Source organism: Lactuca sativa, chromosome 5, assembly GCF_002870075.4.
Source record: "Lactuca sativa cultivar Salinas chromosome 5, Lsat_Salinas_v11, whole genome shotgun sequence".
Classification (NCBI taxonomy): Eukaryota; Viridiplantae; Streptophyta; class Magnoliopsida; order Asterales; family Asteraceae; genus Lactuca; species Lactuca sativa.
In genome coordinates, this window is record NC_056627.2 from 186,409,575 (window position 1) to 186,431,040 (window position 21,466).

The 21,466-nt window shown below is 40.7% G+C and overlaps 1 protein-coding gene across 1 annotated transcript; it reads left to right on the top strand.

Moving 5' to 3' along the window:
* The first annotated feature begins 5,539 nt into the window (after positions 1-5,539).
* On the top strand, positions 5,540-6,376 carry LOC128134266 (uncharacterized). Its single transcript, XM_052771820.1, has one exon. It carries the CDS (start codon positions 5,540-5,542, stop codon positions 6,374-6,376), a length of 837 nt encoding a protein of 278 aa, XP_052627780.1.
* The last annotated feature ends 15,090 nt before the right edge of the window (positions 6,377-21,466 follow it).

Below are 21,466 nucleotides of genomic sequence, written 5' to 3' on the forward strand. Positions count from 1 at the left end.
CCAGCTTCCAACTCGGCGAGTTGGTCACTTAATTTGCGACCCAAACCCCCTCTGACTCGGCGAGTAAGCGTACCTACTCGTCAAGTCCCTTCCTTTATTTACACTTAGCACCCTTCACCTCCTGTTCCAAACTTGGGATGTTACATTTATTTCATGAATGACAGGTAGATCCGTATTTGTGACCCAACATTCTAACTACGTGCCGCTCGGGGTGTGACATGCATGTATCCTTAAGAGTTAAGGTAAATTATGCATGTTGATCTAGAAACAGCATCCCGTCCTCTTCATTTTTTGGTAAGCAAGTCACACAGGTTCTTAGTAACTTGCTAGATCTCCTTGTTATCATTTTATAAGGTGACCCAACATTCCAACTCTCACTCTTAAGGTATAAGGTGGCTCAAAATCCAACCCATTGACGACCTAAAACCCATTGGGCCCACTAAGGCCCAATAACAAATGGGCCTACCAAGGCCCAACTCTCAAGACCAAGACACATATATAAATATTCCCCTGATCCAAAATCCTAGTGTATCAAACATAACTCTAGACCCAACACTTAAGGCCCAATATGGGATTTAGCCCAAAAAGGCTCACGGTGAGACTACGCGGGGCGTACCTCCCTTGGTACGCTCAATGTACACGCCAATCTCGACGGGGGGACTCAATTCAGTACGCGATGCGTAATGCTCAGGTCCAAAAACTCCATTTCTAACTTAATCACTTCAGCCCAAAGCATCCAGACCTCATGGAAGCTTTGCTACAAGCTCCTAACTGATAAAGTTGGTGACTTTATCAGTTTGCATGTCTTAATGGGACCCATCATTTAAAAATAACCATTAAGACTCTTTTTACTCATCTTAACACATGCATGAGGAGTTCTAAACGACCAATTTCTCATTTTTATGAACCAAGGCAACCCAACACACTTTAAAGGACAGGAGATTTGCTCTAGAGCTCACCAAACTCACAAAGTTCCAATCTTGGGACATAAAACCCTAAAAATGGACCATACTAAGCATAAATAAAAAATGAATATGAAAGCTCTAAACTTTATAACTTTAACTGATGCTCCATCCCCATAAAAGCTCAGATCCAGAGTTTAAACTCCAACTCCTTTCCCTTCAATGCTCCTTCTTCACTCCAAGGAATCACAAAGTCACCCACAAGGGCTCTCATGTACTCACAATCTCTTATGGACGAGGATTTAGGGTTTTGGGAGGGTTTGCTCTCTAAGAGGGTGGCCAGGAATGAGGCCATCTCATTCTTTATTGTAACGACGTAAATTTCAAAACAATTCTTTTTTTTTTCATTTTAAAAACATGCTTTCATTCATAATAGTTATAACACTGTCATTGTATCACATAAAAACCCATAGCATTATATCCCAAGATCATAATATAAATACTTCTCATGTGTGTACTGATCAAGCCGGCGCCTTCCCGCGATCCTCACTGGTACCTAAAACACATAACGCAACACTGTAAGCATAAATGCTTAGTGAGTTCCCCAAAATACCACATACAGCACATATGCCTTTCCAGGCCATAACTCTGTAGGATCTTCCGATCCGAGTGTCTCAGGGGACTTCCATCCCGAATCCCGGTAGACCTTCCGGTCCTACCCGTATCGACCTTCCGGTCCCTAACCTCCTGACCTTCCGGTCCTTATCATACATAACATACATAACACATAGATATCACATAACAACATATAGCACATACATCTCATAACATACAAGACCTTCCGGTCAAAGAAAGGTACCCTTCCAGGTACAGTATAGTGAGAAGACTCACCTCGGTATCTCGGATAGTCTCGCACTCGATCACACTGGTCTAGCCCCCTCCTAAACACATAACAATACTCTCAAATAAATAACGGCTCTCAAAGGCTAGATTAAATCCATTCTACAATTTCCACAGAAGGGTAAAAGACCATTTTACCCCTTACTGACCCAAAAGTCCAAAGGTTGACCAAAGCCCTAAAAGTCAACGAAAGTCAACAGGAGGCAGTATGTGGCGCGTACCTTCTCTGTATGCGGGGCGTACGCCATCGAACCATAATCGAGGCCTCAACCCCTTACGCTGCACGTACTGAGAGTTACGCCTAACGTAAGTCTCAGTTCAACCATTTCATAGATTTTGGTCTTAAACGGTTAAGACACTCCTTCAACTTCCAGATCTGACTCTCCTAAAGCCTCTTATCCCATAAAGTCGAAGCCTTTAAGCCTTTGCATGGCTGTAAAGGTCCCTACACCCTCAAACTTCTTTCCTTCCTCCTACAAAGGTCTAGATCTCATGCATGGCTCAATATTTACGTCCAAGATTGCATTTTTATGAGCATACAACACTTATAGTCCTGAAATATGATAGATCTAGGCCAATGCAGACCATTTGATCATAAAGTCTCCATCTTGGGACCAAAAACCCTAGAAATTGATCCAAGAAGCACACAACATAAATGACAAGTCACGTTTTGAGCTTTTTACCTCAGGAAGAAACTCCAACCTATGAAAAGCTCGGATCTACTCTCTCCCACAAACTTCTAGCCTCCAAAATGACCTCTTCTTTTCTTCCACCACCTTGAAATGACACTTAGAAGCTCAGAACACCAACACACTAGCTATAAACTAAGGAGGACTCTCTATTAGGGTTTTACTCTCTGGAATGGAGGCTGAGGTCGAAGCCATAACATTCCTTTTATAGTGCACAAGCCCCAAATTAGGGTTTACATCTGGGCTCGCTACGCCCAGCGTAACCCTGGGTACGCCCAGCGTACCCAGGCGAGTCCGCGTCCAAATTAAGCGCGCGAGTACGTGCAGCGTACTCACAAGCCTAACTTTTTACTTGAGGGACTTATCTTGACAACTTTGGAAAAAAGAAGGGTTAAATAGCTTTACCTGAGTTTCGGGATGTTACATTTATATAGGGTCACTCAAAATATTAGGGTTTCCATTTTGTGCTTATTATGCCTAGCGTACCCTCTGGTACGCCCAGCGTACTAGGTGGTTCTTTCTTAAGGATCACGCGCACACATACGCTAAGCGTACACATATGTACGCCTAACGTACTCCGCTACTACATTTCTCAACTTAGGGACTCATATTGCCAAATTCCCAAACTTCCATAGCTCCTTTCATGTAACTTTGATTCCAAAGATCTGCATACCTATGAAAAGGTAACGAGATGTCCTAGACTTCTAGCAACTTGTTGCAACCCGAGACCTCCTCATGCCCGGCTTGTTGCAACTTGTTTACACTTCATTAAACATATGAGCATGGCAAAGATGTCAGTTGAAGAAAGAAGGTTTTAAGGTATGAGGGCATATGGTTACGTAGAAGCTCACGTGGTAATGGGTTTAGAAAAGAGAGTCGGACGTGGCATAAGGTTGTCGGGAAGCAACCGACAAAACATGTCAAAATGGTTAACATTGAAACCAATTAGATAATTTAGTATTTGTAAGAATTAAAAAAGCTTAATGATTAAACTGTATAAAAATAACAATGAATTCTTAAAATCTACTTTTTTTAAACATATTTTTTAGTAAATATTACTCTCATTTATAGATTTTAAGTTTTATTTATTTTTTTTTAAGGCGGGATTACATCCTTTTTTCCCGCCAAAAATTAGATCATATTCCATCTTCTAATCTATCATTGATTGATTTGGTATATACATTTTCCACTCCTTCTCTCTAGAATCAACTACAATTTTTTTCTTTTATACACAAACACCCATTCCATTCTACTAGCAATACACAGAAAGGAGAGAAAGAAGGATCGTAAGAGAAAGAAAAATTAGAGAAAAGTGAGAGACCGATAAGGGTAAGAAATCGAGAGGGGTTGTTGTAGGGAGAGATAAATACACATAGGAGAGATCGAGATTATAGTAAACATAAAAAGAGAGGAGAGAAAAGAAAACAATTACACCATCTGCAATCTAAGAGATTCGTCCTCTATATTGCGTATCTCAGTTTCTCATTCAACGATCATGATTTATGTTTACCTTACTTCAGGTCTGATCTTTTATTTTTATTTTTTGTTATCCTTTTGTACCCCTCTCATAGGTTTCTATGTGTTTTGCTCTATATGATATTATGAGCTCAGATTTATTAAAAAAATACAAGGGTCAACAAATCTTACAATATTTTGGGATTACTTAGAGGTTAGATTGCAAGGAAGTTTAGGCGGGGATGCATATGGTTGTGTGGCAAATTGGTGCATGTATAATTGTTTAATTTTTACTTATATTCCATTAAATCAGATAAATCTTAAATCTCCAACTTGTAGCTAACAGGGTCTGACCAAGAAGACTATTGATTGTACTCAGGGCCGACCTTAAGCTTTTGTTTGTAAAGGGAGGGCTTAGGGCCCCAAATTGTAAGGGGCCCCATTTTCAAGTCCAGTTTCTCTATGTATTGACAGTCCAGCTTTACTACCCATTCCTCAACAACAAAAAAAAAACGCCGGCTGCGACTAATCAAAATCACCGAATCACGCTCACACGCTGCGACTAATCAACTTCCCTTCTTTTCTCTCGGACTCGATTCTATCATTATAGCCTTCTTCTCCAATCGACCAATCGTCAATCGATTCTTCCATTCCACAACATTGAGTCTTCACCGTTGACCTGCTTTTCGGATTCTCCATCGCTGATCGCTCAAAAGTCAAAACTCTATAATCAAAATCAGCTCTTCTGTGACTGTTGGCATTGAATTGAAACGGTAATTTGTTTGTATTTTCCCTTTTGATTTTTGATTTCCTATTGTCTGATTATAAGATTATATAATTGGGGATTTGGGGTAATGTGTTATGTGGTTAAATGTTAAATTGTTAATAGCCGATGATTAGCTCAAAGTCTCAAACCACTCAAACCAATGTTCTAAAGACTAAAAATGTCAATCTATATTGCTGATTAATGGAGTAATTGTTGCCTAGCCAATAAGTTTTGTCTAACTGCATCATTTGTTTTGTTTGGTGAATCATTACTCAAAAAGGTTGATGCTTTTTGGCTTTTAGTTTGATTGATTGGCCCCAAACTCCAATATCTAGAAAAGTCTTCATGAATACATACAAAACTGAATTTTTATGGAATATACCCATAGCATAGAATGATAGAACAAGCTTTTTTGATCAAACATACCATATTTGATTTGAATTATGTGGTTTGGCATCATAATTTTGTTTTGTTTTTAATGAGATTCTTGTTTGACATCTAGTTATATAATGTCTTATAATTAAAAACAATGTTTTATTGTTAAGTTATGTAATTTGTATTCTAATTGTTTTTGGCTTTTTCCAAATGGCATGAATGATCAAATTTGTTAATCTTTTCAGTTTTCTGATTTTTTATTTTAGATTGGCAGATTCCATTGTTCACTGATTTCAGATTGGCAGATTCTGTTATTTTTGAGCTTTCCATTATCTTAAGGATGGTATAATCCTAATCCATATCTTCTATACTATAGTTATTATTAATCAAATAATTAATAAACATGTCAAAGAGAAAAATACGAATCAGGTGCTTCAAAAAGGAAACGAAAAATGCAAGAAGAAGCTTTTATAGATAAACAAAAAGGTTCATTTTTAAAATATTTAACTACAAACAAAAATGTTGATAATAAACAAGAAGAAATTAATGTTGATAATGAACCAGAACAAGCTATTGTTGATAATAATATTGAACAAACTAATATTGAAATTGATAACGAACAAAATAATAGTGAAAATAATAATGAACAAACTAATATTGAAATTAATAACGAACAAACTAATAGTGAAAATGATAACGAACAAACCAATATTGAAATTGATAATGAACAAACTAATTGTGAAAATAATAACACACCTTTAAACATATATGATCCAAGTAGATGGAATAATATTAGTACTAATTTAAGAGATTTAATTGTAGAAAAAGGTCCTATTAAAATTTATGATTTTAAATTTCCAAAAGATCAACACTTAAGAAGCTTTAGTACATCTCTTTATATGCAAAACATACCAAATGGAGAAAAATACGAACGAACATGGTTGGTTTATTCCATAGATGTAGATAGAGTTTTTTGTTTTTGTTGTAAATTATTTAATGTGAATACATCTACATGTTCATTAGCACATAAAGGTAACAATGATTTGAATAATATTTCTAGTATACTAAAAAGACATGAAGCAAGTAACAGACACATTCTTAATATGAGGTCATGGATTGACTTACAAACTAGATTAACAAATAACAAAACAATTGACAAGAAAATCCAAGAACAAATAAATAAAGAAAAAGATCATTGGAAAAACGTGTTAATAAGAATCATTGCTGTAGTAAAAACTTTAGGAAAATGTAATTTAGCATTTCGTGGAACAAATGAAAAAAATTTATGAAGAAAATAATGGTAATTTTTTTAACTATAATTGAAATGATTGCTGAATTTGATCTTATTATGCAAGAACACATTAGGAGGATTAATGACAAAGAAATTCATAATCATTATCTTGGACATAATATGCAAAACGAACTTATTAGTTTATTAGGAGAAGAAGTTAAAACTAAAATTATTAAAAAAGTAAAAGAGGCTAAATACTTTTCAATAATACTTGATTGTACTCTTGATACAAGTCATAAGGAACAAATGTCAATTATCTTACGATGTTTAGATCTTTCAACCACTCCAATAGAAGTTAAGGAGTACTTTCTAGGATTTTTAGTTGTAGATAATACAACCGGTAAAGGCTTATATGATGCTATAGTTGATGAAATTAAAAATATAGGACTAGATATAAATGATGTTAGGGGTCAAGGTTACGACAATGGTTCAAATATGAAAGGAAAACATCAAGGTGTACAGAAACGATTGTTAGATATTAACCCTAGAGCATTCTACACTCCTTGTGGTTGTCATAGTTTAAATTTAGTAATTTGTGATATGGCTAATTCGTGTGAAAAACCTAGTGAATTTTTTGGAGTTATACAACGTATATATTCGATATTTGCTTCATCAACTCAAAGGTGGAAGATATTACAAGATAATATATCAAACCTAACACTTAAATCATTATCTCAAACTCGTTGGGAAAGTAGGGTAGAAAGTGTAAAAGCAATTAGATTTCAAGCACCACAATTAAGAAAAGCACTTTTACAATTATCTAAAAATTGTGGAGATCCAAAAATTAAAAGTGAGGCTAAATGTTTAGCTACATATGAACTTGAAAACTATGAATTTTTATTAGGAATGATTATTTGGTATGATGTTTTGTTTGCTATTAAGACTGTTAGTAAAAGCTTGCAATCAAATGATATGTGTATCGATGATGTTATAGATCAACTAAATTGACTTTTGTGAAGAATATAGAGAAAACGGATTTGAAAAGGCTTTAGATTATGCAAAAGAATTGGCTTTAGAAATGAATGTAAAACCAGAATTCCGTGAAAAGCATATCATTCAAAGAAATAGACGATATGATGAAAATGTTGCTAATGAAACTATTAAAACTCCTATTCAGTTATTTAAAACTGATTACTTTTTATATATAGTAGATAAAGCCATTACTTCACTTAAAAGTAGATTTGAGCAATTTAATGAGTTCAAAAATATTTTTGGTTTTCTATTTAGCATAGAAAAATTAAAATCATTTGATGAAAATACTTTAAAAAAACATTGTTTAAATCTCGAAAAAACTTTAAAGCATGATGATAGCTTAGATATTAATGGTTTAGATTTATTTCATGAACTAAAACTATTAAGACATATTGTACATTTAGAACGTGATACAATTATTAATATACTTAATTACATTAAAAAGTTTAGTTCTTTTCCAAATGCATATGTTGCCTATAGGATTATGTTAACTATTCCTGTAACCGTTGTCTTTGCCGAAAGAAGTTTTTCTAAATTAAAACTATTAAAAAATTATTTAAGATCTACAATGTCACAAGAAAGATTAAATAGATTAGCAATTTTATCAATTGAAAAACTGTTAGTAAAAGAAATTGATTATGAAAATTTCATTAAAGAATTTGCATCTAAAAAAGCTAGAAAAATTAACTATACATCATAAAATATATTCACAAAAAACATATACATAAATTTTTTTTAACTCCGCCATTTGTAAACTTTTTAGTTTATTATTGCCGGTCCCAAGCCCGGATAAAGGAGGAGGGTTTATAACATTAAGTATAGTAAATGTCAAAGGGCCCCAAATTTTTGGTTCGCTTAGAGCCCCCAAACTCGTTGAGCCGGCCTTGCATTTAACAACATACTTTGTTTTAATAAAAGGTATTTTTATAGTAAATAGTTTCTTATTTTCAATTTTAAAAGAAATGTACTTTATTTTAATTCATTTTTTTATCATAATGGTTAACTGTTATTATTAGCCATAACCATTATGGTTAACTTGTGCCAACAGGGTCCTGACCAAGTGATTTTGATTGTAGCACATGCAAATCTTCTTGTTATGCCATTTCTGACCAAGACTCAAACACACAAATAAGTCTGTTACATTTTACATTAGGCATTTAGCAATGTACTTTCAATAATCCATTTGTTTACTAGTTTTAACACTTTTTTGTCTATGCCCCTACCCAAAATATCCTAAAACCGACCAAATATTCAACTAGTGTATGGAATGAAGCAGTGGTGGTTTATCTGTATAGTGTTTTTTTCTTTGAAAAAATTTATTTTTTTCTCACATTGACATTTCGCAATTGACGTGTGGTTTCAAATTTTGGTTGTATCTTGAATGGATCTTTGTTTCTAGTCTTCATAGATTTACTCTCAACTTTGATGGTTCTATTTTGCTATGATACTGTGGGTGAAATTGTGTTTAGACTAGTTCTTTTGGGGTTGTTCTCGTGATTAAGCTTGGTGGTGTTCTTGCTATGGATGCTGGTGGCAGAAAGTTGATTTGCTGAGCTGTTTACTCCCTTTGACGTTTTTACCCCTGGATATGTCTTGCATCTGTGAGGTGTTTTCTTGATCGGTTTCTCTTATGTGTTCTGGAGCTGTGGGCTTGCTTTCTTGTTTTTCTTTTGGTATTGCTTGTGTTGCTGGTTGCTGTGTATTTTCAAGATAGTTGGTGGATGTTTGTTCAATTTCATGACCTTTTTACCCCTACTTGGAGTTTTTTGGAAGTGGTGTTTGCTGATTGAAGATTTATGTTTCTTTTCTTCTGTTGGTTGCTGGTGGAATAGATTTTCGCTATCCGGACGTTCTTACCCTTGGGGGGGGGGGATCTTCTTCTTGCTTAATATTGTTCTCTGTTCTTTGGATCATTAGATTCTTTTGTTTTTGTTGTAGATGGTTGTTTTGTATGCTGGTGTTTGTTGATTATTAAAGTCAAAACATGTGTCAAGTTACAATACTATCGAGTGAAGAAATTCAATTTGTCACTTACATGCTGCCCTCTTTCTTGTAATAAAACTATTTAGCCTTGAAATTAAAACTTATAAGCCTATGGTTACATAATGTCTATGTTCAATGTTACATGTGTCAAGTTACAATACTATCGAGTGAAGAAATCCAATTGTTTTGGTGTGGATTCAATAATTTCGTCTTGGTTTTGCTACTCTGTCGATTGCAACTATGGAGTGCTAGGTCACTCATTAATTAAGGCACATTTATATTTGGTAAAAGAAGTCAAAAAGCCCAGTTTTTTAAAAATGGGTCATATAGCTACTCGAACGTATATCTTCTATTAATAGTAATAGAACCCGTTTTTTTCCAAGAGGCCGGGTTACAAACCCTTATAGCTAAAAGTACTGGTTTTTAAGTTGGGGACCGGGTTATTTAAGTATAACATAGACCCCGGTTCTTTCAGTTAAACCGAGTCATATAACTTTTCTCTTTATAAGTCCCGGTTTTTTCAATATATATCTCGGTTTTCCAAGAAACCGAGTCCTATTTGGCGAGTCCTAAAACGTGTCTTGTAGTAGTGGGGGGTCCGAAGGGCCACACTTGTGGGAAGTGCGTCAAGAGTCATGAGGGGGTGTGCAGAGCTGGGGTGTGTTACAAGTGTGGGAAGTAGGGGCATTACGCAAGGGATTGCCCCAAGGGATTCTCGGTTTGCTTTCATTGCAACCAGACCGGCCATCGGAAGGCCGAGTGCCCTCAGCTACTTCAGGGATCAATGCAAGGATCTGCACTTTCTGCTAGAGCCACCAATATTCGGCCAGCAAAGGCCGAGCCACCGAAGGCTCGTGGGAGAACCTTCTAGTTTACAGCGGAGGAGGTCCGCGTAGCACCCGACGTTGTGGCTGATATGTATTCTGTTCTCTATTTATTTTGAGTCTGAGATATTGTGCTTATATTATGATATGCATAGGTATTTTTCTTGTGAATTCTGTACCTGCCTTGGTGCTATTTGACTCGGGTGTGAGTCGATCCTTTGTGTCGTTAGCTTTTAGTCATCACATCAGTATTTGTCGAGAGGCGTTGAGTCGACCTCTTCGGGTTTCCGTAGCTGACGAGCGAGCGGTTTATGCTAATGAGGTGATTCGGGGATGTGTACTCGAGATCTTCGGTGTCGATTTCCAGATTGATCTGGTCCCGATTACGATGGGGGACGTTTGTGTTATAGTTGGCATGGATTGGTTGAGACGTTTTGGGGCTGTTATAGACTGCGAGTGACAGTTGGTGACGATACGAGACCCTAGTGGGGGAGTACTTACAGTGTACGATGAGGGTACCCGTTCTGAGTCAGCATTCTTTTCGGCTGCTAGGGCGAGGCAGAGTCTACAGTAGGGCTGTAGTGGATTTGTGGCTTACGTAATGGACATACGAGTGGCAGTGGAGAGGCCGAGATCGATTGATGAGGTACAGATAGTGCAAGAGGCAGGTGAAGTTTCGCATTAATTTAGTTCTGGGAGCAGCACCTATTGCCAAGGCACCCTATCGCCTTGAGCCGCCAGAGATACATGAGTTATCCTCACAACTTCAGGAGCTACTAGGGAAGGGATTTATCAGACCGAGTAGCTCGACATGGGGAGTGCCAATCCTTTTTGTCAAAAAGAAGGATGGTTCACACCGTATGTGAATTGATTACCGGGAGTTGAACAAGTTGACAGTCAAGAACCGTTATCCCTTACCAAGGATCGATGATCTATTCGATTAATTGCAGGGAGCGTCTTGGTTCTCCAAGATTGATCTAAGGTCTGGGTATCATCAAATGAGAGTGCGGAACGAGGATATACAGAAGACGGTATTCAGAACTCGTTATGGGCATTACGAGTTCATGGTGATGCCTTTTGGGCTCACCAATGCACCGGCAGCGTTCATGGATCTCATGAACAGGGTATGCAGGCCGATGTTGGATCGTTCGGTGATCATGTTCATCGATGACATATTGGTGTATTCGAGATCTAGAGAGCATCATGAGGAGCATCTGAGAGAGATTCTCGGGGTGTTAAGGGCAGAGAGGCTTTTCGCTAAATTCTCCAAGTGTGATTTCTGGTTGCGAGAGGTCTAGTTCTTGGGACACCTCGTTAACCAGAAAGGGATATTGGTCGATCCAGCCAAGATTGAGGCGGTGGTGAGCTGGGGGGTGTCGAGATCCCCCACCGAGATCAGGAGCTTTCTGGGATTGCCCGACTACTATTAGAGATTTATCAGGGATTTCTCCAAGATTGCGGTTCCTCTCACCAGGTTGACCTGGAAGGGTGTGATTTTTAGTTGGGGTCTATAGCAGCAGGCCTCATTCGAGACGCTTCGCCGGAGATTATGCGAAGCCTCGGTGTTAGCCCTTCCGGATGGAATGGAAGATTTTGTGGTATATTATGACGCATCGATATCGGGTTTAGGTGCAACGCTTATGTAGAAGGGGCACGTGATAGCATATGCATAGAGGCAACTGAAGCCTCATGAAACAAGGTATCCCACCCACGATCTGGAGCTGGGGGCAGTGGTGTTCGTTCTCAAGATCTAGCATCACTACCTATATGGGGTTCGGTGTACCATATACAAGGACCACAAGAGTTTGAAGTATTTGATGGATCAACACAACCTGAGTATGTGCCAGAGGAGATGGTTGGATGTGGTAAAGGATTACGATTGTGAGATCCTGTACCACATGGGTAAAGTGAATGTTGTAGCTGATGCTCTAAGCCGTAGGGAAGAGAGTGCCCCGATTCGAGATATCTGTATGCGACTGACAGTTATGATGCCGGTGTTGGACACCATTCGGGAGGCTCAGGCGGAGGCCGTGTTACCGAAGAACTGAAAGAGAGAGCAGGTGATCGGGTAGGTATCCGAGTTTGCTACTGATAGTCGAGGGCTTTTGACCTTTCAGAGTCGGATTTGGGTACCGTTTGCGGGTGGAGCATGTACCATTCTGATGGAGGAGGCACATAGATCGAGGTTTTCAATTCATCCAGGGGCCACTAAGATGTATTTTGACCTGAAGAGAGAGTACTGGTGGCCCTGTATGAAGAGGGATGTGGTGTGGTTCGTTGAGAGGTGCTTGACCTGTCGCAGGGTTAAGGCCGAGCACCAGCGTCTGCATGGCAAGTTGCATCGACTTGAGGTTCCCCAGTGGAAGTGGGAACAAATTTTTGTGGATTTTATCACCAAATTTCCTAGGACCGCGAGGGGTGTTGACGTAATTTGGGTGATCATTGACCGGTTGACGAAGAGCGCTCCCTTCCTTGCTATCGGTGAGAGCTCTTTCGCACAGAGGCTGGCAGAGGTGTATGTGAGGGAGGTGGTATCGCGGCATGGTGTACCGATCTAGGTTGTGTCAGATCGAGGTGTACATTTCACTTCCAGGTTCTGGAAGAAGTTCCATGAGGAGTTGGGTACGAGACTGCATTTCAGTACTGCCTACCACCCACAGACTGACGGGCAAAGTGAGCAGATGATTCAGACGCTTGAGGACATACTCCGAGCATATGTATTGGACTTCGGAGGAAGTTAGGACATGTACTTGCCATTGGCTGAGTTTTCCTATAACAACAACCACCATTCGAGTATTGGTATGGCTCCCTTCGAGTTGTTATCGTGGAGAAGGTGTCACACTCCCATCTTCTGGGGAGAGGTAGGGCAGTGAGTGATGGGCAACACTGAGATAGTGCTTCAGACATCGGAGCAGATACAGCAGGTCAGGCAGAGGTTGTTGACAGCGCAGAGTCGTCAGAAAATTTATGCGGATAGGCGGCGATCTGAGCTTGAGTTTCAGGTGGGGGATTTCGTACTCCTGAAGGTATCCCCTTGGAAAGGAGTGATCTTATTCAGGAAGAGGGGCAAGCTGGGGCCCCGGTACATTGGTCCGTTCAGGGTGATCGCTATGGTGGGCAGGGTAGCATATCGGTTAGAACTACCTGCGGAGTTGAGCCAGATTCATGATACCTTCCACGTGTCCCATTAGAGAAACTATAGAGCCGACGAGTCGGCGGTGGTACCATTGGAGGATGTTCAGGTGGATGCGAGCCTGAACTATGTTGAGAGACTAGTCGCTGTGGTGGATCGGAAGAACAAGGTTTTGAGAAACAAGGAAGTGCCGCTGGTTCAGGTTCAGTGGTAGCATCGCAAAGGGTCTGAGATGACTTGGGAACCGGAGGCGGTGATGCGAAAGCAACATCCGGAGCTGTTTGTAGAATGAGACTTCGAGGGCGAAGTTTGATTCTAGTGGGGAGAATTGTAACATCCGGATTCCCAGGTATCTTATTTTAATTATTTATCTTGAGTTTTGTGGAGCGACTCGGCGAGTTGACGCTCAGACTCGCCGAGTAGGATTGCGAGTTCTTGTCTGGATTAATGAACGGACTCGACAAGTCGATGCGCGGACTCGACGAGTCCACACTATAAAGTGAAACCCTAAATCTCAGGGCCTGACCCCTATTTAAAGGCCCTTATGGGCGTCATTTGCGGCCACTACTCCCTTGTAAAAACCCTAGAGAGAAAAGAGAGCTTAGAGAGCATTTTGGAGGCTAATTCTTCATCCCTTGGTGTGATTTTGCAAGAAGGAGTGGGAAAATCCAAGCCAAATCGATTGTGGAGTTTGGATCTATGTTGTTCACACTGAGATTCACGTTTTGACGTACAAGTTCCTTCCCATTTCGTGTATTTGAAAGATTCCATGAATCTAGGGTTTCCTTTGCACCATTTTGAGTTAGATTATGAATCGTATGATGTCCCTTTGGGTGTAGATGATAGATCTGGACCTTGAGAGGTCCAAAAGGTCCCAAGCTTCCAGCTTTATGAGGTTTCATGTGAGCCTTGAGAGTAGAACCCCATTTTAAAGGTTATTTCTCCATTTTTGGTCTTATAAGCCTTGCATGATCGTAAAGTTTGAACCTTTACGTGACTTTCGAGTTTTAGAAGGTTAGATCTACTAGTTGGACAAGCAGATCTGACCTCAGAAGACTGTTTGAGTGTTTTCATGGGAGGAACTCGCCGAGCCCATAAGGGGACTCGACGAGTCGAGTCGGGTTGCCCCGCAATTCTCGACCTATGTTAACCCGTTGAGTGTAGGGTTGATTCAGCGAGTCAAGTGAGGACCAGGGAGAAAAGGACATGCATGGACTTACCGAGTCACACGAGTGCACTCGACGAGTCTGGTCAAAGTTTGACCGTTGACTTTTGTTGACTTTTAGAGTTTGGTCAACAATTGGACTTATGGACCATTTGAAGGGTAAGAGGGTCTTTTAGCCTTCTTAGAAGACATGTTAGAGACTAGTCTAGCCTGTAGAGCCGTTATTGATTTGAGATAATTGTTTATGTGTTTAGGTAGAGGCTAGATCAGTGTATTTGTGTGCGAGATTATCTGAGACATCCGAGGTGAGTCTTCTCACTATACATTACCTAGAGTGGTATTTATGTGTTGACCGGAGGGTCTTGTGTGCTATGTGCATGTATAAGATTATGTGGAATGTGATATATGTATGCTATATGATTGTATAGACCGGACCGAAGGGTCCAACGATACAGACCGGGCCGAAGGGTCCGACGAGCTATGACCGGACCAGAGTGTCCAACGAGCTACGGGGCTGGAGTGTCCCGCTAAGACACATCGACCGGAGGTTCGTATTGTAGCCTCAAGTGGCATATGTTTTGTATGTGGTATTTTGGGGAACTCACTAAGCATTTATGCTTAGAATTGTTGTGTTATGTGTTTCAGGTCCTAGCGATGATTGCGGGAAGGCGCCGACATGATCCATACACACTTGTGGAGTTTATGTTTGAGATTCTGGGATATGTTTTGTGATGATTACATTTGATACATTATGTTTTGACATTATTTTATGAGTAAATGTATGTTTTAAAAATGAAAAATTATTTTGAAAATTTACGTTGTTACAGACGTTCTTCAGCCGTCGGACGGTATGATATTTGTCATCCCAGGCATGCCTGCGTAACTGTAGCTAGCAGTTTAGGTGTGCAATTGTTAGTCTCGAATAGATCTTTTCACAAATCTATCGCTCTTCCTCCAGGAGATTCTGGTTACACTAAATGATAAGATTTAGTCCGTACCCTGAAGGATACAATTGAAGAGATGTCTCACAATCATGTATTAACTAGTTTATGTGTGGTTCTGTACCGTTCTATTGTATTTGAATCCATTTGTATACCTGTAGTGTAACAATAATTATACCTAAATAATTATCTGATGTTGTAATGTTGAAATCCGTAAGTAGTAATGTATGTCATAAACTAAGTCTATCATAGTTTATATGTGTGTTAATGTATAAGCTCTGAATTTGTAAAATTGTGTATTGAAATCCCAAACTATACCTACTATAGTTTTCATGTATGTTATGTACTTGGTTTATGTATTGATTCGAAAACTATGCAATTTTGGCTGTAAGTAGAAAACGTCCCTTATGCTCAACATGTTACAAAAGGGATAAAAATATCAAAATGTTATTGTAAAATGTTGTGATTCCCAGTTGTATCAATTGCAATAGTTTTTAATCTGTTTGAAAGTATTTGTATAAAAAAACAAATCCTTGTGTGTTGCTTGTATTCCCTCCTGAAAACATTAAAAACGGTAAAAAGTAGGGGTATCAACTCACTGTGGGTTGCGTGTATGTGCCGTGTAACGAGACTGGAAATGAGGATCCTCGAGTTGATGTACGTGACAATTTAACGGAATCCTATTAATAATTAAACACATATATGTATCTTATTAGCGAAACCATTAATTAAAGTGTTAGAAAAACACTTGTGTTTGGTTAAGGAATGTTATTGAGACTCGATCGAAGTGGGAAAAGTGGGTTTTCGACCATGATTCACGGTTTGAGCTGATTACCGTCTTGAACTATTCTCGACCGTGAACTGCTTGCCACTCTTAAATGGTTTACGACCCTTGAAGGGTTTGTTGCCGTGAACAGATGAAGATTTGAAGATTTGAAGGGTTCACGGCCGTGAAATCAAGAATGAGGGTTGCTTGATCTGATGAAATGATGAATGTTTGATGCTCCAAAACGAGTTCCAAGGTGAATTGGATGATTTTTGAGAGAAATCTTGAGTTTCCGGTTGGTGGTTTTAGAGAGAGAAAGTATTGTTTTCGGCCAGCCTTGTAGAAATAAGGGCAAGAACACACACACACACACACACACACACACATATATATATATATATATATATATATATATATATATATATATATATATATATATATATATATATATATATATGCTGGGTTTACCGTCGGTGGTGGGTTCTCGACCGTGAACGGTTTATGGCTGTGATCGGGTTCATGACCGGGAACACCAATCTGACCGGATTTTGCCGATTTTCGAGGAAAACTCGAGTTTTTGCGTAATTTTGGTTCCAACTGATATATATATATATATATGTATATATATATATATATATATAATTTAATTATATAAATAAAAAGGTTTTCTAAACCATAAGAATTTAACAGAACAAATGAAATTCGAAATTTTATTCAACGAAAATTGACTAACGTTGACGGAATAAGGTTCGGGTTGTCAAATATGCTCGTGATCGTCCGAGCTCAAGTAAGAAGTTCCCCAATATGTTAGCCATGCTATACTGATATTTGGATTATGGTAATCGTATGAATCTTGCTATGTGTATGCTTTCAAAAATGTATACGGTTAGGGTCTTATAGCCCCAGAATGATTGATTTGGCCTTATTTCTTGTTCCTTGTCTGGTTGTGGTCTTAGGGTAGAGTCGGTTATTCGAAAGTCTATTTGATCTTGTTATGTGTATAATTTGAATGCATAAGGCAACCTATTATGATTGAGTTCTAGTTTGATATGGATGGATCAAATCTTAGGATTGCCTAGGAGTTGAGCTATGCGGTAGCCTGTAAGATATCTTTTGTTCCGAGACGAATTAAGATTATTAAGTTGAACTTAGGGAGGGTACATGTAGGTATGGAAGGTAGTGTTGGGCCCATACTACTGAAAGCATATGACCTATACTCGAACTAATGTTAGACCTGGAAGCTCTAAGGAGAAACGGTGTGGGAAGATCCCCTTTTTGGACATTTTGATCATTTTGTCTTGTGGTATTTTAGATCAAAATGGTGGTGACATGGTTTAGAGCATGGGGATCAGGATCAGGATCATGATCAGGGTCTAGATCTAGGTCGGGCGATGGAACATCGCCCATTGACGACAGGCTGCGCGAGCTCATTGCAACTGAGGTGATGAGGGGCGTCGTTGACGCCACCCCAGTGATTTTTGAGACGGCCAAGGAAGGGATGATGGAGATTATGGAGGAGAGGCTCATGGAATTCAGAGCCGAGATTGCCGCAGGCCAGGTATGTTCCCGAAATCCCTTAGTCAGGGAGTTCAAGGCGTGTGGAGCACCTGAGTTCTTCGGGGTCAGGGATCCCATAGCTAGTCGACGCTGGTTGGCAGACATGGAGAATTCCCAGCACACGAGCTTTTGCCCCGACGCGACAAAACTAGGGTTTGCCTCGTGTATGATAAGGGACCGAGCAAGGGATTGGTGGGAGGAGGTGACTAGCCAGGTGGGAGCAGTCGGTGTGGCTGAGATGACGTGGGCCGAGTTTGTCAGACGATTTATTCTACAATTTGCACCATTTATTGAGGTGTAATGGTTAGTAAGGGAGTTTCAGGAGCTCCAACAGACCACTGAGTCTGTGGCAGAGATCACCGCCAAGTTTCAGGAATAAGCACTATTGATCCTGCAGTACGCTGCAGGATAGGATATGAGGAGGACGAGGTATCATTCCATGCTGAGGGATGATATCCGGGAGTGCGTGAGATTTACAGGGTGCAAGACCCTGAATGAGATGGTGCAGAAGGCCCGAGAGCGGGAAATGGAGTTGGAGCTTTGCACTAAGCGAAAGCCAGAGCAGGTTCAGGTAGCTGTAGGTCAGGCTAAAAAGCCTAAGACCTCAAATGCTTCTGGTAGGGGCCAGTAGGGCCGTGGACGATGAGTCAAACATTCCCAGGCTAACTGACTATGGTGTGTGCTCTGTAATCTTCCCGAGCTCCTCTTTTGAAAACCGAGTACCTGAAACCAAAACTGAAAACCGTAAGCACGAAGCTTAGTGAGCTCCCCCAACCTACCACATACCACACAATAACATATAAAGCACATACTGGGCCTTGCCCACTGCATCAGACCGAAGTCCGGACTAACTGGGGCCTTGCCCCCTACATCGGACCGAAGTCCGAAGCTGAATAGGACCTTGTCCCCTACATCGAACAGAAGTCCGAAGCTGACATCGGACCGAAGTCCGAAGCTGACTGGGACCTTGTCCCCTACATCGAACCGAAGTCCGAAGCTGACTGGGACCTTGTCCCCTACATCGAACCGAAGTCCGAAGCTGACATCGGACCGAAATCCAAAGCTGACTGGGACCTTGTCCCCTACATCGGACCGAAGTCCGAAGCTGACTGAACATAGCATAAACATATCAACTAGCATAAACACATAAACCCTGTCTGAGCCACGAAGGCATCAAACATACTAACTACTACCTCGAACCGAAATCCAAAGCTGACTGGGACCTTGTCCCCTACATCGGACCGAAGTCCGAAGCTGACTGAACATAGCATAAACATATCAACTGGCATAAACGCATAAACCCTGTCTGAACCACGAAGACATCAAACATACTAACTACTACATCGGATCGAGGTCCGAAGCTGACTGCTAGCTAAAGGGGCCGGCATTGTGGCCTTAGACCCGTTACTACTGGAAGGAAACTCACCTGAACTGCTGAGCTCTGCTGATAAACCTCTGGCTGCTACTCGACAATCCCCTGAACCGCTGCTCCTCTAGCTCTCCGAGCTATCAATATACATATAACACTTAGTCTGACAGTCAACTAAGTCAACTCTGGTCAAAGTCAACCTTCCAGGTCAACCCTACTCGCCGAGTCCTCCTAATGACTCGCCGAGTTCATAAACTCATGGTCTTTCTATTTGCGACTCGACTCGCTGAGTCATTCTATGACTCGCTGAGTCCAACTAGTTCCAAGTCCTGTCCTGTCCAACTCGCTGAGTCACCACCCGACTCACTGATTCGAGTCTCAACTCGAAGGGTTTGAGGTTTCGCGACCTGACTCGCCGAGTCCACTAATAGACTTGCCGAGTCCAAGGCAATCTTCAACCAACTCGTCGAGTTGTTCTTCCAACTTGCCGAGTTCATGCTTAACTTCATCCGACTCGACGAGCTGTTCATCTCACTCGTCGAGTTCCTCCTCATCTTCAAACTACTCGCCGAGTCCACTCGAAAGACTCGCCGAGTCTATTCAGATCTTCATACATGTAGAGGAATTTTGAGTCATGCATGGACTCCATACTGCAGATCTACCCTTCCCAAGCCTATTCCCCACGTAAAGTTGCAAACTTTACGTGTAGAGAAGGAGATCTAGGCACCATACACCATAAACTTAGGGTTTGAGACAAAGGGGCTCAACAATCAACCCGTAGACTGATGCTTTATGATTCTCTAGGCCAAGATACACATAGATCTGAAGTAGCAACTTCAGATCTGGGCTTCTAACTCGAAATGGCTCAAGAACTTGCCCTAAAAGCCCCAAATCCTATGATAAAGGTTGATCTAAATGCAAAAGAGGGAAGGTCACGACTCATTACCTTCAAATGCTCTGGAAGACCTCACAAACTCTGGATCTACTGCCAATTCTTGAATCCCCAATGTGTGCCTTCTTCCTTCTTCCTTCAAACCACCCAAAATGGCAAGAAAACTTTGAATGAGCAACAATGGAGGCTTAGGGTTTCTGGTTCTGGACTATAGGGCCGCAACTGAGCCCTAGGAAAGAGAATAAGATGCTTAAGTAGGGTACCAAGTCCCGAAATTAGGGTTTCCAAACCCAGACCTGACTCGCCGAGTCCACTTGCCGACTCGCCGAGTCGGTCAATTGCTTTACACCCGGATCCCGCTCTGACTCGCCGAGTTCCTCCCTGGACTCGACGAGTCAACCCTCTTCATCTTAGGGTTTTTCCTTTCTTTTCTTGACCTTACTGATCTCGGGTGTTACAACTCTCCCCCACTTAAACTAAACTTCGTCCTCGAAGTTTGCTATGGCCAACTGTTCTGCAAACTGCCTCCAACTCTCTGCCTAGAAAAACTAACACCCTTTTGTCCAGCACTCCAGCCACTCACAGTGCCGGTCACTACTGAAACGAAGCTGCTGGAACCAGCTTGCTTATATCCCATCTGATTACTCAACTCCTAGTAACTCGAGCCTTCCATCCTGAAAGAAAAGCTACCTGCCTAGCTATCCCTTCAGATCACTTATACTTGGCAGAAGGCTCGACTGATCCTGCTGAGAGGGACTTGCCATTTCCAAATCAACCAGCTACACCGTCAGCACTTGCATTCCAACACAAATACTAATACTGTCCAAAATTCTGAAACTTTCCAAACACTGAACTGCCTGAAACTCTAAACTTTCCAAATACTGAACATGCCTGAAACTCTAAACTGACTGAAACGCTGAACCGACAGAAACATTGAACGGCCTGAAACACTGAACTGACTGAAACACTGAGCTGCCTGAAACACTGAACTGACTGAAACACTGAGCTGCCTGAAACACTGAACTGGCTGAAACACTGAGCTGCCTGAAACAATGAACTGGCTGAAACCCTGAGCTGCCTGAAACACTGACCTGACTGAAACACTGAGCTGCCTGAAACACTGAACTGACTGAAACACTGAGCTACCTGAAACACTGATCTGACTGAAACACTGAGCTGCCTGAAACACTGAACTGACTGAAACACTGAACTCCAACCCAACCGTGGAGTCAAAGGACTCCTCACTTAGTCGCTTCCACGACTTCTGAACGAAATCTTCCTCTGGGACTAGTTTCCACTAGTTATCCTGTCACTGCGGCTCTAACAATCTTCCGATCCAACCGATCGGGTCCATACGTCACATCCTGACATCTTCAATTCCATGACTAACAACATGATGGCTCCCAGACTGACGGTAGCCCTTAACATACCCGAACCCAAACGGTCCACTGCTACTCTGATCTCATAACTGATGTGACGATCTATA